General features: G+C 39.2%; 1 protein-coding gene across 3 annotated transcripts in view; it reads right to left on the bottom strand.

The window, feature by feature from the left end:
• GRIA4 (glutamate ionotropic receptor AMPA type subunit 4) overlaps positions 1-23,972 on the bottom strand; it is a 285,499-nt gene that overhangs the window by 6,973 nt on the left and 254,554 nt on the right. The window contains exons 14-15 of one of the 3 annotated variants that reach the window (XM_024206590.2): positions 11,850-11,964; positions 1,471-1,605 (exon numbers count right to left, since the gene is read on the bottom strand). In XM_024206590.2, the coding sequence (XP_024062358.1) occupies positions 1,471-1,605; positions 11,850-11,964 (250 nt within the window). Of the gene's footprint in view, positions 1-1,470; positions 1,606-4,364; positions 4,480-11,849; positions 11,965-23,972 lie in introns of those variants that run through there. The other 2 variants (XM_024206586.2, XM_024206587.2) reach the window with 2 other exon arrangements.

The raw sequence follows: 23,972 nt of genomic DNA, 5'->3' as shown, positions 1-23,972 counted from the left end.
ACAGGGAACTGTTATTTGTTTGGCACACTTCACCTATTGTACAGCGCCGTGCGCTCCAGCGCTATATAAATAATAAATAAAAATAATAATAATTTTATCTACAATTCTTTCCTTTTAAATCTTTCTAGGTGGCAAAATAAAATTTAAATTCCAAATCTACTTCTCACACCCCTTTACTTAAGTTTCATACTCATCATAGTTCTATGATTCCAGAAGAATCTAGCTTAGAACATTTTGTCAGAATTGGAATAATCTAGTTTGCTAATGGAATGGGACTGAGAGTTCTAGACTGCAACAACTAGGAGGCAGCAATCCTACCTGCATATTAATTTATAAAGCATCTAGTATACCTTGGACACTATATAATAATAATAATATTAATAATATTAATATTAATAATATACACGCTCCATTTGTTATTATATGCCATTTAAAAAGGATTTAGTGCTGATCTCAGGAGTAGTTAGATAGCCAGGTTCACACTGCAGAGTCCAGCTCTTTCACTATATTAGTAAACCACCCACGCACACCTACTTCGTCGTGCTATATCATAATAGGCTAAACACCATTAACATTTCAGTCACTGAAATCACTACATTTACATCTAAAAGCTATTGCTCCTCAGCAGGATAAAGGGGAAGTCAGTCTTAGTCTGCTGGAAACTGATGTGAATCTCTAAACTCCATTAGCAATATTGGCATTATTTATAGTTATTGCAATGGGACAAGGGTTGACCCAAGGCAGGACTTACTAAACAAATGCTATGCTAAAATAGCATCCAATTCCATTCATCAAGGGAGAAGGGTGGAGGGTAGGGAAAAAAGATGAATCACATTTAGAATCATATCACAGTGCTTGCTCTCCCTAAAGCTTTGACTATGGCTTACTGAGGTGCTGCCTAACCCAATCTTGATTATAATCCCTATAAAAATCTACAAACAGGGCTAATAAATAGTAAATCAATAATAATAATAAAAGCCCTCAGAAAAATAGGCCAGCCAAGTAACCCAAACAAGCTGCAGCTCCCTCTACAGAAAGACTCTATTTTTGCTTTAGTATCTAAAATGTCAAATAGCTGTAATGTCCCAACTGATACAGTAAGACCAAACTGTTTTTTTTTAAGAAGAGAAGATATTCTTTACATATTAAAAAAGCATTTGCAATGCAGATGTCTATTAGCAACATAGAGTAGTATACTGTACATCTGCAGCCAAAAAAACGGAACCACTTTGCACTGAAGTTTTCCAAAATATAAAGCTCTGTTGAGAAGCAAGCATTACCACCACTGGACAGACAGGTCACGACACTGCATTACAAGATGCATCACCCACTCACTGTAGTAGGCCCTAAGTCCTACCCCTAAATTTTAACACTTTCGGTTCCATATACGTTGTAACCTTCTCTATATGTTGCTAAATTCTGGGTATTCTGCGAGGAAGTTGGATTAAAAGTCTGTGCACTCTTTGCCACCTTCATTCGCTTCGCCTCTGCCCTGGACTTGTAACAGAATTCTATCAAAGCCACCAGCATGGCCAAGCCCAAGCCTCCAACCAGAATGTAGAAGACTCCAGCAACGTTGCTGAGACTCAAGGCACTCGTCTTGTCCTGAGGAAACAGAATCGGTAGAGTTAACCACTGATGTCAGACACTGGGAGCTCAAAAGCTACACATTATACACTGAAAACATACATAAAAGAGGTTTAACTGAAATTAACTGACAATCATTTACACAGTTCTTCACAAAAAATCGGCCTATCTGAATTTATAAATATATATTAAGCGCCATTTCTTCCTAGCAAACATGGAAATCATTACTTTAGGATGTAATCAGTCACTCGCTAACAGCTGTGAAATGGTACTACCATTACTTATAACTTTAAACAATGATCTATCTACCTCTATTTAATGAAAATTTTAATAGCAATATGAAACTAGATTTATTTGATGGTCGTTTAAAAGCTTTCTAATCCAAAAATCCATTTACGTCAAATGGGACTCCGCATAATTTTATTAACACATAGTGTTCACTTTTGATATGCATCGATATAAAGACTCAGCCAGCCTGGCTTTCAGCTAATTAAATAAATACTTAAAGTATGTGACACTTAAGCTGTCTTTCTTAATTAAAGCAAAAACACATTTCATTAACATAAAATATATCCCATACTACCTTAGCCACTGCTGTTTATTTATTTTTACTTTATTCTATATCTTTTTGGAACCATGGTAATGGATTTTTTACATACAAAATTCTATTAATAGAATTATTTAATGATAAATTAATTTATGACTAGAAGTTAGTTCTAAGTATTTATAATAATGTAGAAAACAATACTTATCCCTTTTAGTGAAGAATTCTTAAGTAGGTGTTATTTTATATATGTTCCCCTTAATGGGTTTAAAAGAGCAAATATTTATTGTACATTTCAGTCTGGTTCTGGCAAAAATCTTAATGAGTCTGGTATTTTAGGGTTTGAAAATGATGTGCATAATTTTTCAGCACAAGTCTCTAGACTAAGGATTTATTCAGAATTGGACTTTTACATACTACATTGCTTGCATTAAGATATTTATAAAATTCTGTCTTATAAGCTAAAGTGGTTAGCCTCTTGTAACTGCATGAAAGTTTAATTCATGATGAAGACTAAACACTACTTGTAGAAATGTTTAATTTAAAGATGCACTATTTGATGTGGGCTTAATGCCTCGGCAAGTAGAAGATAACACTGATGTTGATGCACAGGAGACCTAGACATGAATCCAGGTTGTGGCTGGCTGCTGCCATACGCTTGTACCATTCTTCTCTGCTGGCAGGTCAGTTGTTGTCATGATGCTTGTGGCCAAGAAGAAGGAAGATTTTATTGAGGGGAAATGGTGGCCTAAAGTAAGTGCTAGGTGAAAGCCTCCTAAGCTGTCACATACAATGATAATGATAGTGATGTTTCTGCCTTAGTAGGGGCTGCATTGCTCTTGGTGGGTTTAAACTCCCTCCTCAAATTTCACTCGCCATGTAGTATGAAACAAGGGGGCAAACTCATTTTCACTTTAATTTTCCCCTCTGGCCTTTAGGGGTCACTCTTGGTGTTACGAAGCAGCAACCAGCCAAGGCCTCTCATATTCCTGTTTAGGCTCTGGGCAAAGGTTGGGAGGTAGAAAGAGGAGCTAGGAGAAAACTTCTGAGATACCCAGAGTTAGGGTGACCATATATCCCGTTCTGGCCAGGACAGTCCCTTTTTTAAGCCCTGTCCTGGCGGTCCCAACTTTTTTGGCAAAACTGGTCATTTGTCCCATTTGCTCTTGCCAACTGATCATCAGTTACCATGAGCAAATTAGACAAATGCCCAGTTTTTCCAAAAAAGTGGGGTACGACCCCTAGTGGGGCATGGAAGAATGTGCAGGGGGAGGAGGGACAATTGGCAATGCCAGCCCTGTGCTGGAGGGAGGGCTCGTGAGAGCGGCTCAGGCCAGGCCAGCCTCACGTGGACTGGCAGCAGGGGTCTTGGGCCGGCCCAATGTGCAAGTAGGCAATGGGGTTGAGGCCTCGGGCCATCCCCGGGCCGTGTACCGTTTTCGCTTTCGGAAAATATGGTCACCTTACCCAGAATAAGGGAATGCATGGTGGGAATTAACTGAGAGGGCTTTGAAGTGGGCAGAAGAATATGCTTCTGAAATCCTTCTTCCCAGGAGAAGTGGAAGGGGAGGATGTACTCCCTAAGACTCTTAGGGAAGATTAATTTTGGGGCTTGCAGTAAGGTAAGGGGGCGCTTGGGATTTGAAACCCAGAGATGATATACTGGGAGTTATAGGAAGAAGAGTACTAAAAGCTGAAGCCCTTTCACCCCAGAATTCACATTAGCTCCATCCCTGTTTCTTGGAGCCCTTCTTCTATACAACCAGGCCAGGCTGTTGTGTTGAATGCCTGAGTGTTCACCTTCACAGAATATAAGCAAACAACTCAGCTAGGACATCTCCCAGATAAGAAGGACAAATGGAGAAAGGGATAAATTGCACAGCAGTTAATGGAGAGAGGCTTTCCCCACATAGAGGAAAAATAACCCACCTTGCAGCTCTTCAATCACCCTTAAAAATATAGGAAGATGGGACGTGATTTACATTTCAAAAGGAAAGAAACAATGATTTTCTTTTTTACACCAACCTCATTTGAAAACCTGGAAGAGTAATAGTGCTTCTTTAAATTAAAGTGGGGCACATAACTATTTGAGGGAGGGTGGGGGAAGCATTTTTTTTAGCTGATCCTTTAACGAGTGTTTACAGCTATTTATTTTATTTCCATGTCATTTTGTTCATTACTCCCTTTACTGCTTTGTGAACACAACAGTAGGTCCCGAACTGCAGCGACTGACCTTACTTCCAGAGTCCTTGGGTCCACATTCACCTTTATCGTACCACCATTTGTTTTTCAGCTTGTCTAAGACGCCTGCCTCACTGAGTTTCAAAACGGCAAGGTTTACAGGAGTTCTTCACGTGGAAAATAACATAAATAACATTATATATGTTATTTTATGTTATTCAAGTAAAACTACATAGAATCGCATTGCAAAGTGACGGAGCAGAGGCCACAGTGGGTGCTATGTCATGTACTGTAGGCCCAGGTTTAGAAACAGACATATGACTGGGACCTGCTCCATCGCTTTAGGTAACAGGCACATACTGCTGGGGAAGATTTTTAAATAAATAGTATGCAATTACTGTGAACCCAAAACTATTGGCTTATCAGTATTAACAACATATTCTTCTGAGATTTAAAATGTCTTCAGTACAATGAGATTGGATAGAAGACTTTCGTGTTCCTGGCTTTCAATTTATTTTAGTTTGTGTGTGTATATACACATGCACACACTCATATCGAATACAACTTGGCCATAGCTATTTCATTTACTGCCTTCACAGTGATACAGATAAGTGAAATTTTAATTCTCATGAAGTTTGTTTACAGTATTAATTGGCACAACCTATAAACATCCTTCATGCAGAAAACCTATTGACTGCAGCAGTAGTTCTGCATGCATAGAACTTACAGGATGAGGTCCTAATGTTGTTAACCTCAGAATAAAGGAAAATGACTGTCAAGCCTTAGTACATGTTTCCATATGCAATATCATTTGGACTGACCTGTTGGTCCTGGAAAATAAAATCAGGGTTTTATTTAAATCTCACTTATTTAGTGAGTTGGTTCCAGTGAGGTAATAAATTATTGCTTGGAACCTGCTCTCCTACTTATGTTATTTGATTAAGACAATCCAACCAAGTTTAGTCTTCATATAAAACATAATCCATTGCATCAAAGTCATGAGCTGCTGTGGGTTACACTGAAGTTACCAAAACTCCTTTAAAAAGCTCCAGTGTCTTGTACTAATGCTCACCCTTCATGCCACTGGGGCAGTTTATCCTGAAAACAACTGAAATAATAATTGGTTATGAGAATTTTAATTTACCTTCCCTCTCAAAACATTGACTATCAAATTCTTAGTGACCCGCATATAGATACATATTTATGTGCAGGTGTGTATGAATATACAGTGTATACCAGAGAGGGAGGCAGAAAACCTGAAACACTATATAATAGATGGGTTACTCTTAGATATCAGAAAATGATAGCACCGACATGTTCTGGTAACGATATACAATAGAAAACTTGAGCTTGTGTGTTTAAGATATCACCAGATTCTTCTGATGGAACTCTTCATGTAACGTACTACAACCCATAGTGTTTTTAAAATGATAATTTATAAATGCATGATTTAAAATTTTAATAACTGTAAAACAACTGAAATATTAATTAGTTTAGTGACACTATGTCAGAAATGAATGACACTATTAAAAGAGTTACTATAAAAGAAAAAGGGGTTTAGTCATGCTCGAATTATGTTTGTGTAACTGATTTAACTATATTTCTCAGAATTCTCATGAAGAAATATATTTAGATATTAAAATAAATAATAATTCAGGCTTCCAATGTTAGCTCTATGGATCATGACCTTTAATTCATATGGACTACCTTCAATACATTTCTATATACTCTGTAATGATCTCTATAAGCAAATACAATACTTTGTATGCTTTCAAATTCAACCCCACTAAGTTCATACAGAACACACTGATACTACTACAGAAAAAATATATATCGTTTGATCTTGTTCAGTATTTAAACTTACATTTTATTGTCAGGCTTCCTGGCAGCAGGCTGTGCAGGTTGCAAGTGGAGTCAGAGACTATCACGGCTGAGAAAACTAAAATTAGTGGGTGGCAGTTTGGGATGCTGGCAAGCTGCCTCTTAATATGATCTCTGTTTGCTTCTGCTACAGGTGTGAAATAACTGACATTGTAATATGGCTTGGATAGCTATTGTCCAACACCACTAATGTTTTGGCTCAGTGCCCCATTTAAATCTTTCTATCCCCAGCCACATCACAGGATATACATAGAAAGGACAGCCAGGTTCTGTTGTCCGTGAAAATCCAGAACAACTTCACGAAAGTCAGTGGAGTTATTCCAGATTCAACTGGTTTAAATAAGATGAAAATTAGGAGTTAGATATTAATGAATTATGTATATGAGCTGTCAAGAACAGTGGCTACCTGTGTGTAGGGGGAGTCAATATTAATTTCTCCACTCTTTTGCTTGATATTTCAGCACAAGCATTCAGAATCTAGGACCATAAAGCTGCCTAATGCCTGCCACATTTTGAGTTTCTTTCTTCTTTCCCACCCACTCTTGATCCATCTGTATCATCCTTTCTGCTCCCATAGGCATCTTCTGCATACACAGTGCTTTGGCGGGAACGTTCAGGTTTTCTTTTCATTGAGAAAAACAACTGATTTCATGATTTACTTTCTAACGGGAAAATTACATTTGCAAGTTAACCAGCCTTCTGTATTATGCAGCCGGTTGCAATGGGCAGGGTAGAGGCAGAATTTCATTTCCTCCATAGCAGTGCAGTCAGTGAGCTCTGTGTGAGAGGTCACGTTTCAGTGTTCTCTAGCACTGCTCTTTCTGTTCAGCCACTTGCCCTATCAATAGTCTACAGCTGCTAAGACAAGCTTGCCCTTAGACACTTCCATCCACTGCACATGGCTTCAATGGGAGTTTTGTGTGTGTGGATGAGACAGAATTTGGCCCTTTAGTTTTTATGTAAACAGCACCATCTTGAGCTTAAGCCTTTCCTAAGGCACATGACTAAATACTGTAGACACTTTGGGAATTTAAAAATGTTTGATGTTTTTAAAATTGTATTTGTGTCCATCTTTAAATGAGCCACATGTGATATCATAGGTAGATATTAAAGGTAGGAAGAAAAACTCAAGATTTAAAAGTGATCTGAAAGACTGAGTTTAAAAACAATTCAAAATTAAATGGAACTTTAGAGGCTTGCAAAATTTCTATCAAAACCAGACTACAGTTACTATATATTTTAGTTCTTCACCAAAATTCATAAAGAATAACGTTTTTTTTTTGTTTTGTTTTTAACATTTTAGGCACAAGTAAGAGTTAAGTGTCCAAATCCCATTGGCTTTCAGTGGGAATTGAGTATGTTGCAACCCTTTGTTTGTTTGAAAATCTCTCCTTCAAGCCCTACCTTTTTCTAACCACCCCTGTCAAACACTCAGATGCTACCAACCTTTCCCACATTGAATAGAAACATATTTGGTAAGTAGCTCCATTGATTTTAAGGGTGGCAGAATCTAGGTCAATATGATTTACGGCATATTAGATAAGGGTGGTACAAAAACATAAAATAGATAAGTCGTCTGGAATTAAATGTTCCACCAAGTTCAGTCCTGTATACTGTACATTTTATTGACAAATGATACTATGATTTTTTTTTAAACGTGGTTAGGGACTCAAGTTAAACAAGTTGGTCCAGATTCTCTATTAGTGTAAGCTGGTGTAGCTCTATTGAAGTCAACTTACATCAGCTGAAGATGTGGCCCATTATTTATGTTGGGGGTGGTATAAATCTTTCACTTGCACATGCAGTACTAGGAGCAAATTGTGCTCTAATTTCCAGAAGTGTGAATCTGGAGTAACACAGCAGAATTTGTCCCATACTATCTAAATAGTCACATTGCATATACTATATATCATAAGAATTTTAGGATTTTATAGTGAAGAAGATCCAAGTCTCCAGTCCACAGTCAGAGTGAGACAATTTAGAATCAGTGGCAGTGCTGTTTAAGTACTGACCGGAGGATAGGGGCCAGGGAGAATAATATGCAGTTAAAGACATTCTTTATTTTTTATTTTACCAACTTCCACCTCCCCACCTGGCTTTCCTGTCATTTTCTCCTGTTCCATCTTCACTCATTTACTGATGGGAGGAACTATTTTCAAAAGGCTAAGACCCTGACTTTTATGCTGGTAACATCATTGAAATTATAATGGCATAAAACTTGAATAATTTAATTGTGAAAAATGATCCTAATTTAATATCATACAACACTGTGCTAATGGGTACATGCAGCAAGCAGTAAGAGCTACAGCACGGAGTTCTAAAACCACTGCAAAATTTCAAAGAGGGGGATAATTGCTATGCAATAGGAGCACTTTCCTTAGCCACTTGTGAGTAGGCCTTTAATTAGTTATAAGGCCAGTCCCATCCACTAAATGAAAGAAGAGGAATATTGTATTAGCATGTGGGTGGAAAACAGAACTAGAGAGCCAGTTTTATTGTTATTGGTCAATGTTTTCTATTTTTCTAGAAAGAAATGGAAATTAAATGGCAAAAACTATGTTTAAACGAGTTTAATGTTATCAGATACACCTGTGGCAGCATATGTTTAAGACTTGGGTTATTATTTTCAAAAGCACCTAATTACTATTTTCAAAAGTGACGTTAGCACTAAATCTTATTGATAGTCAATATGAGCTATAAATTAGTGACATGGAGTTCTTGAAGGGAACTGGTAACCACTAAACACTAATGAACTATATTTCTGAATTGTTGGAGACCTTTTCTTTTGTAGCTGGGGTTAAAACAAAAATGGTGAGGGCTAGTACAGCCGTACTATATACTAATCTTTAGTTTAAGAGCACAGACTGGATCTAAGAGTTTGCAAGGGCCTGGTTTCACAAGATCTAAACGCCTTCTGAGAGTTGCTGAGCAACTTAAATTGATTACAGCGTGTCTCTAGGCATGACCATGAAGAAATGCTTTGGGTTTAGGGTTGTGTGTGCTGGCTGGTTGGCTGTATATCAGAGGGCACAGCTCAGTTTGGCCGGGTACGCCTAGAGTGCTGTATTGCTTTCAGGGTGAGGGAGAGGTTGTTAATCTCATCAAGGAGACTGTAGCATACTGTAATCTAGAACTGGACTCAATCAAATCATTTTTTAAAATTTTATACAAATCAAAAAAGGGACTCTGATTAAGGGCCTGACTCATGGACTTGAACTACTGTTTGTAGCAGTTAGCAGTACAGCAGAACAACCTGTGGTACTGTTCAGTATGTTCTGCTAACTTGATTATATGAGAGAAGAATATAAAAGCTTTTATCCAGGGCCCAATGAAATCAATAAAAAGACTCCCACTGACATCAGTGGATCAGACCCTATAAGATTATTAGTGGATGTGTAGATTTACTTCAAAACAAGGAATTTTGTAGATGATAAATGTCAATAAAACATTTATATCAACCAGTCAAGAGTTCATACATATGCAGCATTTATATATTACATTCCCCCAATGTTGTTTATCCCTGATAATACTCCCTTTATCCACCATCCTTCCTACTGTGATGTAGCAGTCTCAACTTTCCCTGTGTCACATTCTTTACGCTCCCCCGTGCAATGTGTCCCTACTCACTTCCTGTTCTCACTGGGCATGCAGGTCCTGTACCTTACTTCATGTAGCTGCATTCCTAACTTTCTCCTTCCCGACTACTGCTTTTTCCTCCCACTCCTCATGCAGTCACTTCCCTGTGATATCCTAGGACATCCTGCTTTTCCCTCTGCCGGCTGCCCTCCTCTACCTCATTGCATGTGGTCCCTATCTACCAGGGTTATTAATAACAGATGTTAAGACAAATAGAGTTCTAAGGTAATCATCTCATTATATTGATTTGAAACATTAAGCATAGTTTTGTGTTTTATATTTCAAACTGATAATAGAATCATAGGGTTAGAGGCACCACAAAATTCATCTTGTCTAACCCCCACCAAGATACAGGATTTGTTGTGTTTAAACCATCGAAGACAGATGACTCTCCAGCCTCCTTTTGAAAACCTCCAGTGAAGGAGCTTCCACAACCTCCTGAGGCAGTCTGTTCCATTGTCCTACTGTTCTTACAGCTAGGCAGTTTTTCCTGAGATTTTTCGGGATGATTCAGCTACATTATAGAAAAAAAAGTGTTCATTCACAAGTGTAGTATCACCTCCAGGACATTTCTATAATATTATATTATATAGTATTTTTTAAAAAGCCCAACAGTGAAGTTTCACAATGAGTGAAACTTCAGCCCAGTGGTGACTTGGATGGAGTATTATAAAAAAAAAAAAAAAGGGAAAGTCAGAATTTTATGGCTTATCAGATAGGCTTTCTTACAAGAAGTTATCTGCAGTTGCAGTAAGTGCTAATGAACTTCATGTCCATATACTTTGGAGAAGAAACTAAAGACCACTTTTAAAATTGTAACCGCTGGCCAGCAGAGCCGTGGGGAAAAAAACTTGCTAGAGCAGCAGGATGGAAGGCAAAGCACAGAGGACTAGGACACCAGATCTGGGTGAGTGCAGAGCAGCACAAGGTGTGGTCTCTGCGGCAAGGGCAGAGTGTCAGGAAAGGAGGGTTGAGGAAGGGGAGGAGAAAAAATACAATGTAAGAAACTGTAAAGCAGGCTAATTAAACATTTTGGGTTCCCTCAGTGTCACCAGAACCCTTCAATATAGATAGCCTTGTATCTTCACAGTTACCCATGTAGTATTCTCTCTATATACCATACACGCACATGCACACAAATATATATTGAAGAGTGTTTGATTGGCACATTGAGGGCTACTTTTAGTATCTTAATTTTCCCTCTATGCCATTTCAGCACATATTAGTTTGCCTAATGGATGCTGATGTGAGAAGGCAAAACAAGTTATATGACTGGCGATTTGAAAGTCTCAGTTTAGATGAAATGAAGGAAAAGTAGGTTAACTTTATCCAGGGCATGAGTAACGGCCTAAAATTCAGCACTGTTGACATGGCGAAGGATAAGAGAGAGGTGCAATTTCCAGTTAACTTTTTTCCTAAGGAATACACATGAATTTTAGCTTCCAGGTAATGTATCACAACATTCCAGTGTGTGCTATTTTAACTGGAAATTGCATCAGTGTATTGGATACTTTGGCTAGAAATGGAAATTTGTATAAATAGAAAATTCCTGAGCCTGTACATCCTGAGCCGCTGCTATGAGGAAGCAGAGCTGAGCTGCTCCACCTTCCTCTAATATTGAGGGGAAAACACATTGGAGCAATGCAGTCCAGAAAATGAGGAGTCTGATGCTCATATTTGCTTCTAGGTCTCCTACTGCTTGTTCACTAGACCTAACTTTGAGATGGCTCTGGTCTTGTATCTTTTTGCGTAGGGCGCATGTCATCTGTTCTTGACAGAGGAAGGTTTCTGAGCATTGATGATAGAATTCATAGCTTAAACTGGTTTGTTAACAAGTTCCACTTGAGAAACTTGCAACGAATGCAAATATTTTTGCTTTGACAGTAATCGCATACATCTGTCTGGATCTTGAGCTCAGTGACTAGCAATACTGAAGTTTGGTTGGTTGCAGGTAAAGCCCCAGCAGATGCACCAATTACTTTACATACTGTTTACCCGCTTTGGTGACATTGAGGCTAACCTTGGAGTCACCTCCCCCGCTGCCACATTCTCCTTTGTCGTACCACCATTTGTTTTTCAATTTGTCCAAGAGGCCTTGTTCATTCAGTTTTAAAACTGCGAGGTTAACAGCATTTCTTGAAACGATAAAACATATTTTGTAAGAAACTGCACAGCTGTTAAGATGTTAGAAGGAATGAGGACTTAAGCTTTTTTATAAGCTGGATCCATACACTAAATAAACCTCTCATTTCCATTTGACAACCCCCCTGACAGTATAAATAATTTTGCTTACTTTCAGAGGCAAAAAAAGTGTTTCCACAATACAACAGACTTTTTTTTAAATGACCCAGCTTTTAGCAAGTAAAATTCTATAAATTCTACAAACCAAAACCAAAAGAGTTATGTGAGCATCTTCGCAAAATAATGATAAAAGTCAGACTGGATTTATATTTCTGGTTAGCTTGAGTCTGTTTTGAATATGAACACTTATAGAAACAGGTCAATATGGGTCTAGATTTTTTTTTTAGATAGGCAGTGTTATCGTTAGTGCTATAAAATAAAGGTTTTAAATCTGTCTCCTATTTTAAACTAAGGACTACAGTTATTTAAAAACTGGTTGATTATTAAATCTATCAAGGCATTTATCCTGCATTCACCACCTTTTTGGAAGCTTAACAGCTGTTTAGGATGCACTCCCTCATATCTTTGTTAATGAGGTTTTAAATAATGAATTGATATGTGTCACAAGGCCTAAAGCTAGACAGCTAAATCAATATTTAATCATGCATATTATTAATAAGAGTTTAAATAACGCGTCACATGTTTATACTTTACCTACATGCTTGGTTTCCTAGGGTGTGGGGAGCACAAACTGTGCTACCTCCCGTTAAGGGGTGCAGCATATTTCCCCCTAGACATCCAACCAGATCTACCAGCTGATGTGGTGAGGGCAGGAAGCCATGACTCCATTTAATGTTGGGGCACCATTCACGTCCACAGGGGCAGGATCCGTGATCTCCTGAGCACAGGGACTGCAATTCTGGCCAGCCCTTACATGGACTGCACAAGGTGTGTGTGTATGTGGGCGGGTGAGTACGAGATGCTTCATACTACCTTCCTCTTCCCCTATGCCCCTGTGAAAAGATTAGCAGGAATCTATCCCTAAATAATAAATTCTGACCACACTCATGGAAGGAAGGTAAATGTTATTATCCCCATGTACAAATGGTGATGCTGAGGAAGCACCACTTCCCCCTCCCGTTGCTTGTCCCTGTTGAAATCCCCCTGTGGAGGCTGGGCAGGGACTGGAAGGGGACTTCCTCTGTCCATGGCATCTTCCCATCACTAACTCTGAAGGACTTCAGTGGGGACATTGACTTACCTGCTGTCCCCCTCACTGATGTGAAACCCTGCGAGGAAAGTCTGGGAGAAGCAGCAAGTGGGAGATTCTTTAGCAGCAGGGCTCCTATAGGACTCCTGCTGCCAAGAGTCATAGGAGATATCAGGAGGGAATGAAGCTGGGCAGGATCTCCAAAGAGATGACTGGGATTCCATGGATCTCAGGGGGATCCCATCTGAGTTTGATGGTGGAACCCTCTGCTCAGTAGGAAAGGGGCACCTGTGCTCCAGAGTTGAAGGAACAGATTAGAAACACAGTGAGTGCAAACTCATGGAGTTTTCCACCTCACAGAGGGTCAGATACATTCCTATTTATTGGGTAAATTCCCATTTTAGAACATCTCCTTTGTCCTTTATTGCCTGGAAATGACTTTTCATATGAACCCCTCATGGAAACCGGACAGATCTTTGCTGGTTAACTATGAAATTTTGGAAATTATTTCTAAACAGATGTGACCTGCTCCTCTTTTTATTGTAGTTAAATTTATATTAGATTGTCAATGCAGATAATGTAATTGCTTGCCTTCCCTTGAAACTGAAAAGGGAGAAATATAAGCTGTACTGGGAGTGATAACAGACTGTTCTTTGTGGATAAAGCCTTCGAGGGGAATTTAGCAGCCAGTCTGACAAATGTAATTTTATATAAGCACTCTAATTATGGGTCATGATCTAGAGGGAGAGGATAAATAGCAAGATTGGATTGAAATTGTTCATTTGTCCCTTTTGTTCCGGGAAGCAATTGCTTCTAAACCAGAGATATTTACTATGGGTTTCTAATTAAGCTTTTAGAGACAAAGCCAGTGCTTTTAGACTGCTCACTACATTCATAAAATTTCCAAAGCTTCCATTAACTCGAATGGGAGTTTTACCTGAGTGAGGACTGCAGGACTGAGGCCAAGATGGAAGCTGATCCCAGCAGCCTTGTTTCCTTGATACTGAACCAGACTCTGTGTCTTGAAAAAGTTTAACATATAAGGCTCGAGCCTATTGCTATTGAAGTCAATGGTGAAAATTCGCACTCGTTTCAATGGCAGCAGGAACAGGGTCTAACATAGCGCCAGAGTCTGCAAACCTGAGTCATGTTGCTCAGCCCTTAAAAGAGTCGTGCCAGTGACAGTGCTACTGAATGCCAGGGTGGCAGAGCCTGGGCCTTATTAAATAGGTGTGGTAGGGATAATGAGCTGCCTCTCAGGAGCAGCCCTAATTAAGGCCCCAGTTTGGCAATGCACTTAAACAAGTGCCTACCTTTAAGCCTGTGACTTCAATGGAGCTGCTTGTGTGCTTAGCGTCAGCCCCTTGCTTAAGCGCGTTGTTGACTCAAGGCCTAGCTGCAGATGAATCATGCATATTATTTAAATGAGCTGGACTTGGCACCACTATAGACATAATAGTTTAGCTGCTATTTTGTAGTTTCTAAAAAGTATCTTTATGATCCTCAACATAAACTGTATTACATGTCCACAGTATTCTCTCTGGGCTAAGAACTCAGTCAGTGCCTATTCAAGTAAGTGGAGACTTTCTATTTACTTCAGTTATGACTGATAAAAAGCCTTAAATCCTGAAGTCATTAATCAATTCTTACTGTGTCCTTATTCAGGCAAAGATCTCTCATTGACTTCAGAGAAAATTTTTCCTAAGAACAGAGCAAAAATTTAACAACTTAATAATAAGGATTTTGCCCTTAGTACTTCAAGTTTCAGAAGATTTTTCAGGTTAATGTTCATATAACTTAGATCTTTCTTCTGGCTATTCAAGGTCACTGTTATAATCTGTATATAAAAAACTAGACACGTTTGTTTTTTTAAAAGACGCTGAAGAATTAAACCCCTTTTTAAATTTCAATCTGGAAGGGGGGCATTATTCTCATTTACCAAGTATTCTACTTTTATCCCTAAAAGTATTAAAGGTTAGTGAGGAAAAGTTTTCCATAATCTTTTAGAGTAGCTGCAGCTGCTTGATAGAAGTCCTAAAAACCCCCAAACAAACAACCCCCCCACACAAATACAAAAACCCCACCCACTCATGAGAGGGTTATTTAGCAGGGTTATTAGCCATATCCATAGACAGTTTCACAGCACAATAGAAAAATGGAAATAAAAAGGATGGAGAAGTAAATGAGAATTTAAGATGCAATCATTGTTCTGAAATTAAGCGCTATTGTTTCTAATTCTAACATATCGTATTCCTCCTTACATCTAGTAGGCCATGTAAAAACAGGTTAGTTTCACACTGCTCTTTCTATTGCTTTGTTATCAGGGTACAACTCAAAATGTGTAAATAAACTGCTGCCCTCTTCCCAGTGAAACATACAGAGAGATTCTATGCTCAGACTGCAGTATCTGGTGCAGAAATGTCATTGTGAAGCAGAAATTTCTCAACAGGTTCGATGATGATTACTTTGAATTGAAAATATATTTGAGCCTGGAGGGCTAGAGTCCATCACTCTTACTCATGCTAAGTAGTTCTTTACTTAGGAGAAGTTCTACATAACATGAGTATGAGTGGCAAAATTGTGATCCAAAATAGGGACAAATCTTAAAATCCTCACTCAGGCAAAACTTCCATTGAAAACTCCAATGAAGAATATGAGACTTTTGCATGAGTAAGGATTAAATAGCAAAAAACAGAATAAGTACTTTGTGATTTGGCCCGTAATACTTACTATTACTTTGTATAATTATTAAAATATTCATAAGCATTTTATTAATAAAGGAAAAACAGAATCCTTGGACACAATAGTCAAATCAGTTTAGCCCAATCTGCCTCCTCGTATATTGCAACTGTTTCCAATCTATCCCTCAGTTCATTATTCTTTGAGTGCATGTACAGTGTTTTCAATGTATGGATCTTGGGTACTGTTAAAGCAGCGGTACACACAGGGTATAGTTACAGCATGGGAATCCTGGAGAGATTTGTTAAACCATTACATGTCTCCTCATGCAGGAAGAGCACAGTGACAATAGCAAGCACAGCTTCAATTTCTACTTACTGCCACATTTTTTAAAGATCAATTTTTCAGTAATAATTTCCAAAAAAACTTCCCAGATGGGTTGGGCTATTAGTTCACTGTATTTACTAGTGCCATTTGGAGGTATGTATTTGACAGTTAACAAAAAGTAGAACTACGCAGACAGAGAACAGTGCAGGTTGTCTACAAGGCTTATGCAACTGCACAGTTCTTTGCAAAAAATAAATACAAGTCTGGAAAGGAATAACTTGTCTTCCCGTTAAAAGAATCATTATATAAGTCCAGTCCAAAGCTCAGTAGAATCAGTGGAAAGATTTTCATTGACTTCAGTGGGCTTTGGATCATGGCAGTAGTTAACAAGATGAAATTTACACTGGATGTCACTCAATAAAGTAGCAGTAGGCATCCTGGGTGGTATTCTGCCTTCATTTGAACTCGAGCATCTCCCATGGCTTACCTGGTGCAAATGATGGTGGAATTTTGCCCTGATATTGTTCTCCTGTAGTAGTGACCAAATAGTGGACACAGAAGTAGACTGACTTGCTGAAAACACTTTAAGGGAGTATTGCTAAACTATAGCATTATTTTATAGCTCAGCATTTTAGAGCCATTTAAATATGCTAGTATATTTTAGAGCATTTGAAGGATAAAAATATTAGTGTATCAAAGTGGTTTCCCTGAGGCCTCCTGAGTTTGTGTCCTCGTTGGGAGACATTGAGAAAGGTGGTTGACAGAAGATGGGGGAGCCAGGTGGCTCCTCTTCTAGCATTGTCAGAGACTGAGCTTATTGACTAACATTGTTGAGTGAATCAGACATCTGTGAAAACAGCACAGAAAAGTGCCTTCCAATACGCGCTGTTGCTCACTTGGGAAAGCAACAAAAGAACTCTTACTTGGAATTTACAGCCAACTCACCTAAAAATTGGTCTGAACCAAACCCCCAGATCCACACACCCCTGCGCACCCGGGGACCATCAAAAATCCAAACCTGGATTCTGATCCTATCTTTACAATGGGCCAAACCAGAACCCCAGATCCAAAACCATTCCCAGAAGTTGGGGTGTTTGAAATCTGGATATAAATCTGAATTTTGTGTCTGGAGCCCATCACTACTTTCAACTGCTCAGATTAGTCGTACAAATCTAGGGAGTTAGTGAACTAGTGTATTCACTCCAGACTTGAATGACCAACAGTACGTCTGATATTTCAGTTTGCATTATTGATAAAGGTAAAATGAAAGGTACTTTCCTTCTTCTTAGTCCAGATAAATCTAGACTAAGAGCAGGCTCATGATCAATACGATAAGAAACATGTTTTAGGAAGAGGTTTTATAAATAGGTCTATGTTCAGGCATAACTGGGTCAAAGAGTAGGACTGGATTCTCTGGTTCCTAAGTCCACCTTGCACTGCATGAGGGGGCAGATCCCCAGCTGGTGGGAATTGTCAGCTCTCCAGTGAAGTCAATGGTGTGATAACAAATTACAACAGCTAAGGATCTGGCCCAAGCAGCACAAAAGTGGATTTAAAGCCGTGGAGGATTCCACCGGTGGAAGAGGAGCTATCTGTTGGCATAGCTGTTTCCCGTCCCAGCTCCTCACCACTCATGGCATAGTAGGAGGGCAGTTCTGGGGATGGTGTGGGTGGGGAAGGGATGTGATGTAGCTGAGCTCAGGGACCTTATGCTAGTGGTGCAAGTTAGAGCTGTCCCCTTACCACTGTAACAGGCACCAGGGCCAGAGGGCTCAGGATCAGAAAGCCACAGCTGGTTCCTGGACAGCCTCCCCTCTCACTACATTCCAGCTCTGCTTGGATGCAGTCGAGAATCTGCCACAGAGATATTTTGTAAAATACATGTAGACACATGTTTATAGCCTGTTCACATCAGCCTTTAAAATTATTTATCATACAGAATAATTTAAATCACATCTTATCCTGCAAAAAGTAAAAATGCGTCTGTTTTTTTGGCTACCTATTTTAAGGATGTTTTGGAAAGTGCTGATGTTAGATTCTAATACCAGTACAATCTGCATGTGTTTGACAATTCATCAAAACAAATGGAGTGCAGATTGTATGAAAGTAGTTGGATATGTTTAATAAATTAGGAATGAAGTAAGCATTCCTTTACTAAGAAAGGTCTATCCAAAGTATATCTGATATTTTTTCTCAGAAGACTTGAAGGATCCACAGTGGAAATAAAAAAAAAATATCTAAAGGCAGGATGCACATTTAAAAGGAAAACCATCTGGTCACTTCAACGGTCTAAGGACAAACTTTCTAAAATGCAGCCCCTAATTTTGCATGTGCAATCACTTGCAGGAGCAATTCTTCATGTACTGGTATTTACACATACAAAATATTTACACACCCAAATGGTATTTGCATGAGCAAATTATGTGCAAATACTATAATTTTAAAACACAAGTAATAGACATGAACAGATTGCACATGCAATTGAAAATTCAAGTAAATTTACAGTCTGGCTTTGAGACTCTGAAAATTTGGCCCATCGTTTATATTAAATAAAGAATTATTAGCTTAAGTTGAACTAGACTCCATAATAAGATTACAATTGAGCAATTCGGTTGTTATTTATGGGGTAATGTTTCTTCATCAAAAGGAAACGAAGGTCTGATTCTGTTCTCACTTATCTTTGATTCTGGTGTAACTTCACTGACTTCAGTGGAGTTACTCCTGATTTACACTGGGGTAAATGACAGGAGAATCAGGTCCTATGGCCCCAGTTCAGCAAAGCACTTTAACACACACTTAATTATCAGCGTGGTAGCCATGTTAGTCTGTATCCACAGAAACAACGAGGAGTCCGGTGGCACCTTAAAGACTAACAGATTTATTTGGGCATAAGCTTTTGTGGGTAAAAAAACCATTTCTTCAGATGCCCATGAAAACTTATGACCAAATAAATCTGTTAGTCTTTAAAGTGCCACCAGACACTTAATTATGAGCACATGAGTAACCCCTACTCAGGAAAAGTCTTAAGCATGTAACTACTCTTAAATCTCAATGAAGGGATAGAAGTTAATGGGATTTAAATATGTGCTTAAGTACTTTGTTGAATTGGGGCCCTTAAACTAGATAGATAGTTTAAAGATATTTAGATATCTTTAAAGATATTTAGGTGCCTAAAGATGCAGATTCTGCTAGTTCCAACAAATAATGGGAAACAGGCACTTACACACTTTTGAAAACCCTACTAGGCACCTATCTGCATCTTTAAGTGCCTAAATATCTTTGACAATCTAGTCCTATATTCTCAAACCTTAAAAACTTGAAAGTTTTCTAGGGTATGTTCTATCTGTAATCAGCAGTAAGCACCATTTTTACAATTAAAGATATTGTTTACCCATTTAAATATAATAGAAAGAGAGAGTGTTTTGGGGATACTAGTAGAGTGATACTGTCTATTTTCTATACTGTAATTACAAACCAATATAATTTATATTTGACATTCTTCAATATAATACTTTGGACTTCTATCACTTCTTCCATCTGAAGATCCTAAAACACTTTACAAACATTAAGAACGAAGTGTCACCACATCCTCATAACCTAGGTAAGGATTGTTACCCCCATTTTACAGATTGGGAATCTGAATCACACTTCAACATTTTCAAACGTGGATGCCTAAAATTAGAGATCTTACTCCATAGTTAACCACTTACACAAGAAGGCTGATTTTCAGAGGTACTAATCATTTACAATTCCCATGGACCCGCCCCCCCAGCATCCAACTCGCTTAATTGAACTGGACCTTATAAATAAACATGAGGCAAATTCCGCCTTCAAATGTGGCATTTCTTTGGGGATTAAAGAATTCCACATGGGTGTCCACATGGGTGTCAAACAGAAGAAATGGTTTAATAATAATAATAATAAACCTGACAAAACGGTGTGTGTTTAACACAAATGAAATAATGAAGTCATAGGGGCAGATCCAGTGGCTATAAGACAGTGTAAATCAGCTGAGGCTCTGCTTCCTATTGTTCAAAATATTTATACAAACTCCAAGCTATTTTGGGGGGGTGGGGTGTCTCCAACCACACCACTGTAATCACTTCCTGGTATTAAACAAATACTTTAATATAGACAGATATAACAGCTGACTTGGGCAAGCAAGAGAGTAGAATCAGCCCCTCAGCATCCCTCTGTGCTTTCCACAAAGCTTAGTTATAAACATGGGGCTCTCAGACAATCATGTGGGGTTATGTTATTCTTTATATTCACTCAGTGCAAAGTTTAATATAGAAACAGAAAACCAGTTTCCCTGAGTCAAGAGCTGCTTTTACCTGTGCTAACAGTGGGAATTTTTCTATTGATTCCAAGGGGCAGGATTGTGCTGATAAGCAGCAGCAGTCCAAAGCCTGAAACTGGTAATAAATGTTCCAGCGAAGACTGGGAGTGGGAGTCCCAAAGTGCTCAGCAATGGTATAACTGTAGCCCATGCGTGGGAGTTTTATTATTGACTTCTTGCAGTGTAGAGTTAGACCCCTGCTGACCGCTTTGAAAATTCCATCTTGGTAGTGTGAGGATTCCAAGGTTTCCCACACTTTAATTCAATGCAACTTTTTCAAAATCAATTATTAAACTAAAGTTTAAGAACTCACTTAAAATGTAATGTTTTAAAATGGACACCCCTCACGCAAGGTGTTTAATATCTAGCCTGATTCTTCTCTCACCTCTGACGTGGCCAGTTCAAAGCTCCCTGCCCTGTTTAAACCCTGAATAGGTGCTGCACAGAGGCACTTCTAGTAGTTGCCTCAGCATCCCCAGTGTACCACATAAAGGGCCATGGTGCTGGTCCAACATAGGCCTGTGTGGAAGGCCAAGCAGGGAGCATGCCAGGGGAGAGGCCACAAGCTATATGTAGACATAGTCCTGTAGCCCTGTCATCTTGTTCAATTGGTGCAGAGGGACTGCAGCTACTCTTCCAGCCTACACACTGGATTAATAGCTATAGGGTATGTGTGGGATGGATGGACTGCACAATAGTCTCCTGGCTTAGAGAAGTGCATTTCAGCTGTTCACCTCCTTTCCACTGCACTTGCCTAAAGACTAATTACCCTGGCTTTCCATGGGCGGATTTCACCCTTACACAGGTGTAAATCGGGGGGAGCTCTATTAAAATGGATTGTGGTTCCTTTTACTGGTAAAAATCATGTGTGAGCACAGTCGGGCCCAGCAATTGCTTAAATATCAGCATGGTCGTGTTTTACACTAACTTTGTCCAGGGGTAAATGGCTATGTAAGATGAAGGGCGCAGGAGAATCAGATCCATGGTTCCTGCCTGGAATGCACATGATCTTAATGTCACAAGACACAGGAAGTAAGGGTCATTCACGAGAAGGGGAGAAGCAGCAGAAGGAGAGAGGGGATAATAATAAGTTCAATCGTGCAGTAACTCAGGCAGCCATGTGCACATCTTGGTGATCCTGTTGCTTTTTTCCTCTTTTAATTTATATGACATTTGGGGGATGAGGATGTTTTTCCTGGCAGGATGTATTTTTTCTGTTTTGTGGTGGTTTTTTGCTACTGTTCAGAGGTTTGGAAAGTTAATATAAGCCCCAGGGTCATGCATTAATGGGCAGAAGTGAGACAGTCAAACATGCGTGGTAAATGCACAATGTCAGATGGCTCTGCAACACGTCATCATCACGTGTGTTGTGTGCATTGTATCATAAAACAATAATCAATGTAACATAAATGCTGCTCAGTTAATGTGTTATGTCATCTAGCTTGAAAAATTATTATTATAGTACCTTCACTATAGAATCTAAGCACTGAGAGTCCATAGCTATGCAAAAATCCCACAGATCTTTTACCAGTATACAGACCAAAGTTACTACAACCCCACTTCGCTTCAGAGGGAAGGAAAGGGACATGTGCTTTGGCCCCTGTTGTTCTTTTCAGTTGTGCAGTAGAGCTGCTGCTAGCAAATTATATTTTCTTCATGAATAAGGGCATTTTGATTTGTGCCACAGTTGAAGCCAATGGAGCTATGCTAGTTTACCCCAGCTGAGAATCTAGCTCCAGCATGGAGCATTGAGATGCTCTTTCACTAACCTCTTCTGTTATGCCAAAATTTAGGGCAGTTGTGAGACAGATATTGGTAGTGTTGGTAAGCAACACAGCTCCGTATTAAAGAAAAAGCCAATTGCCTCATTGAGAAAACAGTGAGCTAAGGTGTGGTTCAAGAATAAAAATAAACAGCAAGTACTGTGATGGTTAGGAAGACCTAGACACCAGCTGGCATTACACTTGCACTGTTGTAGGATATTAAAGAGTTGCTGTTACTGCTGCTGCAGTTGCAATGGCAGCTGGAAATTCTGGAAATGAGGAATTTGATAACAGTGCAGTAGGGTGCTGTTTTGATGTTCTTCTGAGGGTTAGCTCATCGGGAGTAATGCTGGTTCTTGTCATCTGCAAATCAGTGTCACCCAAGAAAAAGCCAAACACCTGCTCATGGCCGTGCAATATTACTTTGACATGCTCTTGATTCTTACAAAATGTGGAACTATTACTACTGTTCTGATCTCCATTCTTCTTTACTTAAAGACAGGCCTCTACCATCAACCCTCTCCTTTCCTTTTTTTGTTATGCTTCATTTAGATCAAAGAGAAGGAAGTGGAAGAAGGCCAATTCCTGCCCACTTCATCTGCTACAACATCACTTTGCATGTGTATGGTAAGGCCCACAATAATAGTGAATCCACACCTGATATTCCCATAGTCACAAGAAGAGACAGGACATAATCTGCATGCAATGTTCTATCATTAAGAAAAAGTGATCTTTGCTGGGCCAACTATGTTTCTGTCACAAAAGGGTGAGTGAAGGTAGAGGCCTTCACCATTCATTTAAAACTCACACACCCACCATTGACCTTTGATGCTGAGCAAATTCTTGTTGCAGACAGTGAGGGCAATGTTTTTGAAACCAACAGTACTGTGATCAATATCCTACTTACTGCTAACACCCCTACACCTTTGGCTGCTACTACTGTCTGCTGACCACATCACTCCACTGCTATTTAGACAAATTTGGCTTTCAGCAATATTACTACAAGTGACAAAATGGAAGTAACTAGAACTCCAACATGCGTTGTACCTCAGCTAGTGAACTAAATGCCCCAATAACAACTCTGTGGCTGAAATGAGACAATCACTATGCTCTCAGATGAACACAAACCGATAACTTGTATTTTGTGAGTCATTGTAGTTGTTCTTCTGAGGACTTTGACTATCCTGAATTGAGGATGAGGCTACAAAGGAAGATTCTGCCTTGCATACATTGCAGTCCCTTACTGAAAAGGAATAAGCTGTGCATTTGTGCTGCTTAAAAAAAAGCATTCTTCCCTCACTATCTCTTCCTGGCCTCAGTAGGATTTGATATAGCAATAATGGATTATCCTGTGCCCATCTGAGACCGCCATATCACTTTCCAAAATGTCTTCTGAAGCCAAGGGAATGTTGGGCACAAAGTCAGTTTGTAAGGGCAATTGGGATATCACACACAGGTGGCAGCTGCTTCGGCAGCTTTCTATTTTTCACTCCACTAAACACTGCCCAGCAATGGAGGGAATAGGACTGAAGATTTTACAGACTCTACTCACTAGAGAAGTCTTGCACACATTGTTTCTATGCCAATCCAGCCCCAGGCTGAACTATCCATTCTGACATAGGAATTCTGCTACTTCCTGGAACCACTCAAAACTTGTTGCCAGCTGCCAATATGAATTAGGGGAAAGAAAACATCAGACTGGAC

Source organism: Terrapene carolina, unplaced genomic scaffold (genome assembly GCF_002925995.2).
Source record: "Terrapene carolina triunguis isolate 2854851 unplaced genomic scaffold, T_m_triunguis-2.0 Scaffold138, whole genome shotgun sequence".
NCBI classification, from domain to species: Eukaryota; Metazoa; Chordata; order Testudines; family Emydidae; genus Terrapene; species Terrapene triunguis.
The sequence above is the reverse complement of the archived record's forward strand: the minus strand, read 5'-3'. Positions and strand labels throughout refer to the sequence as shown.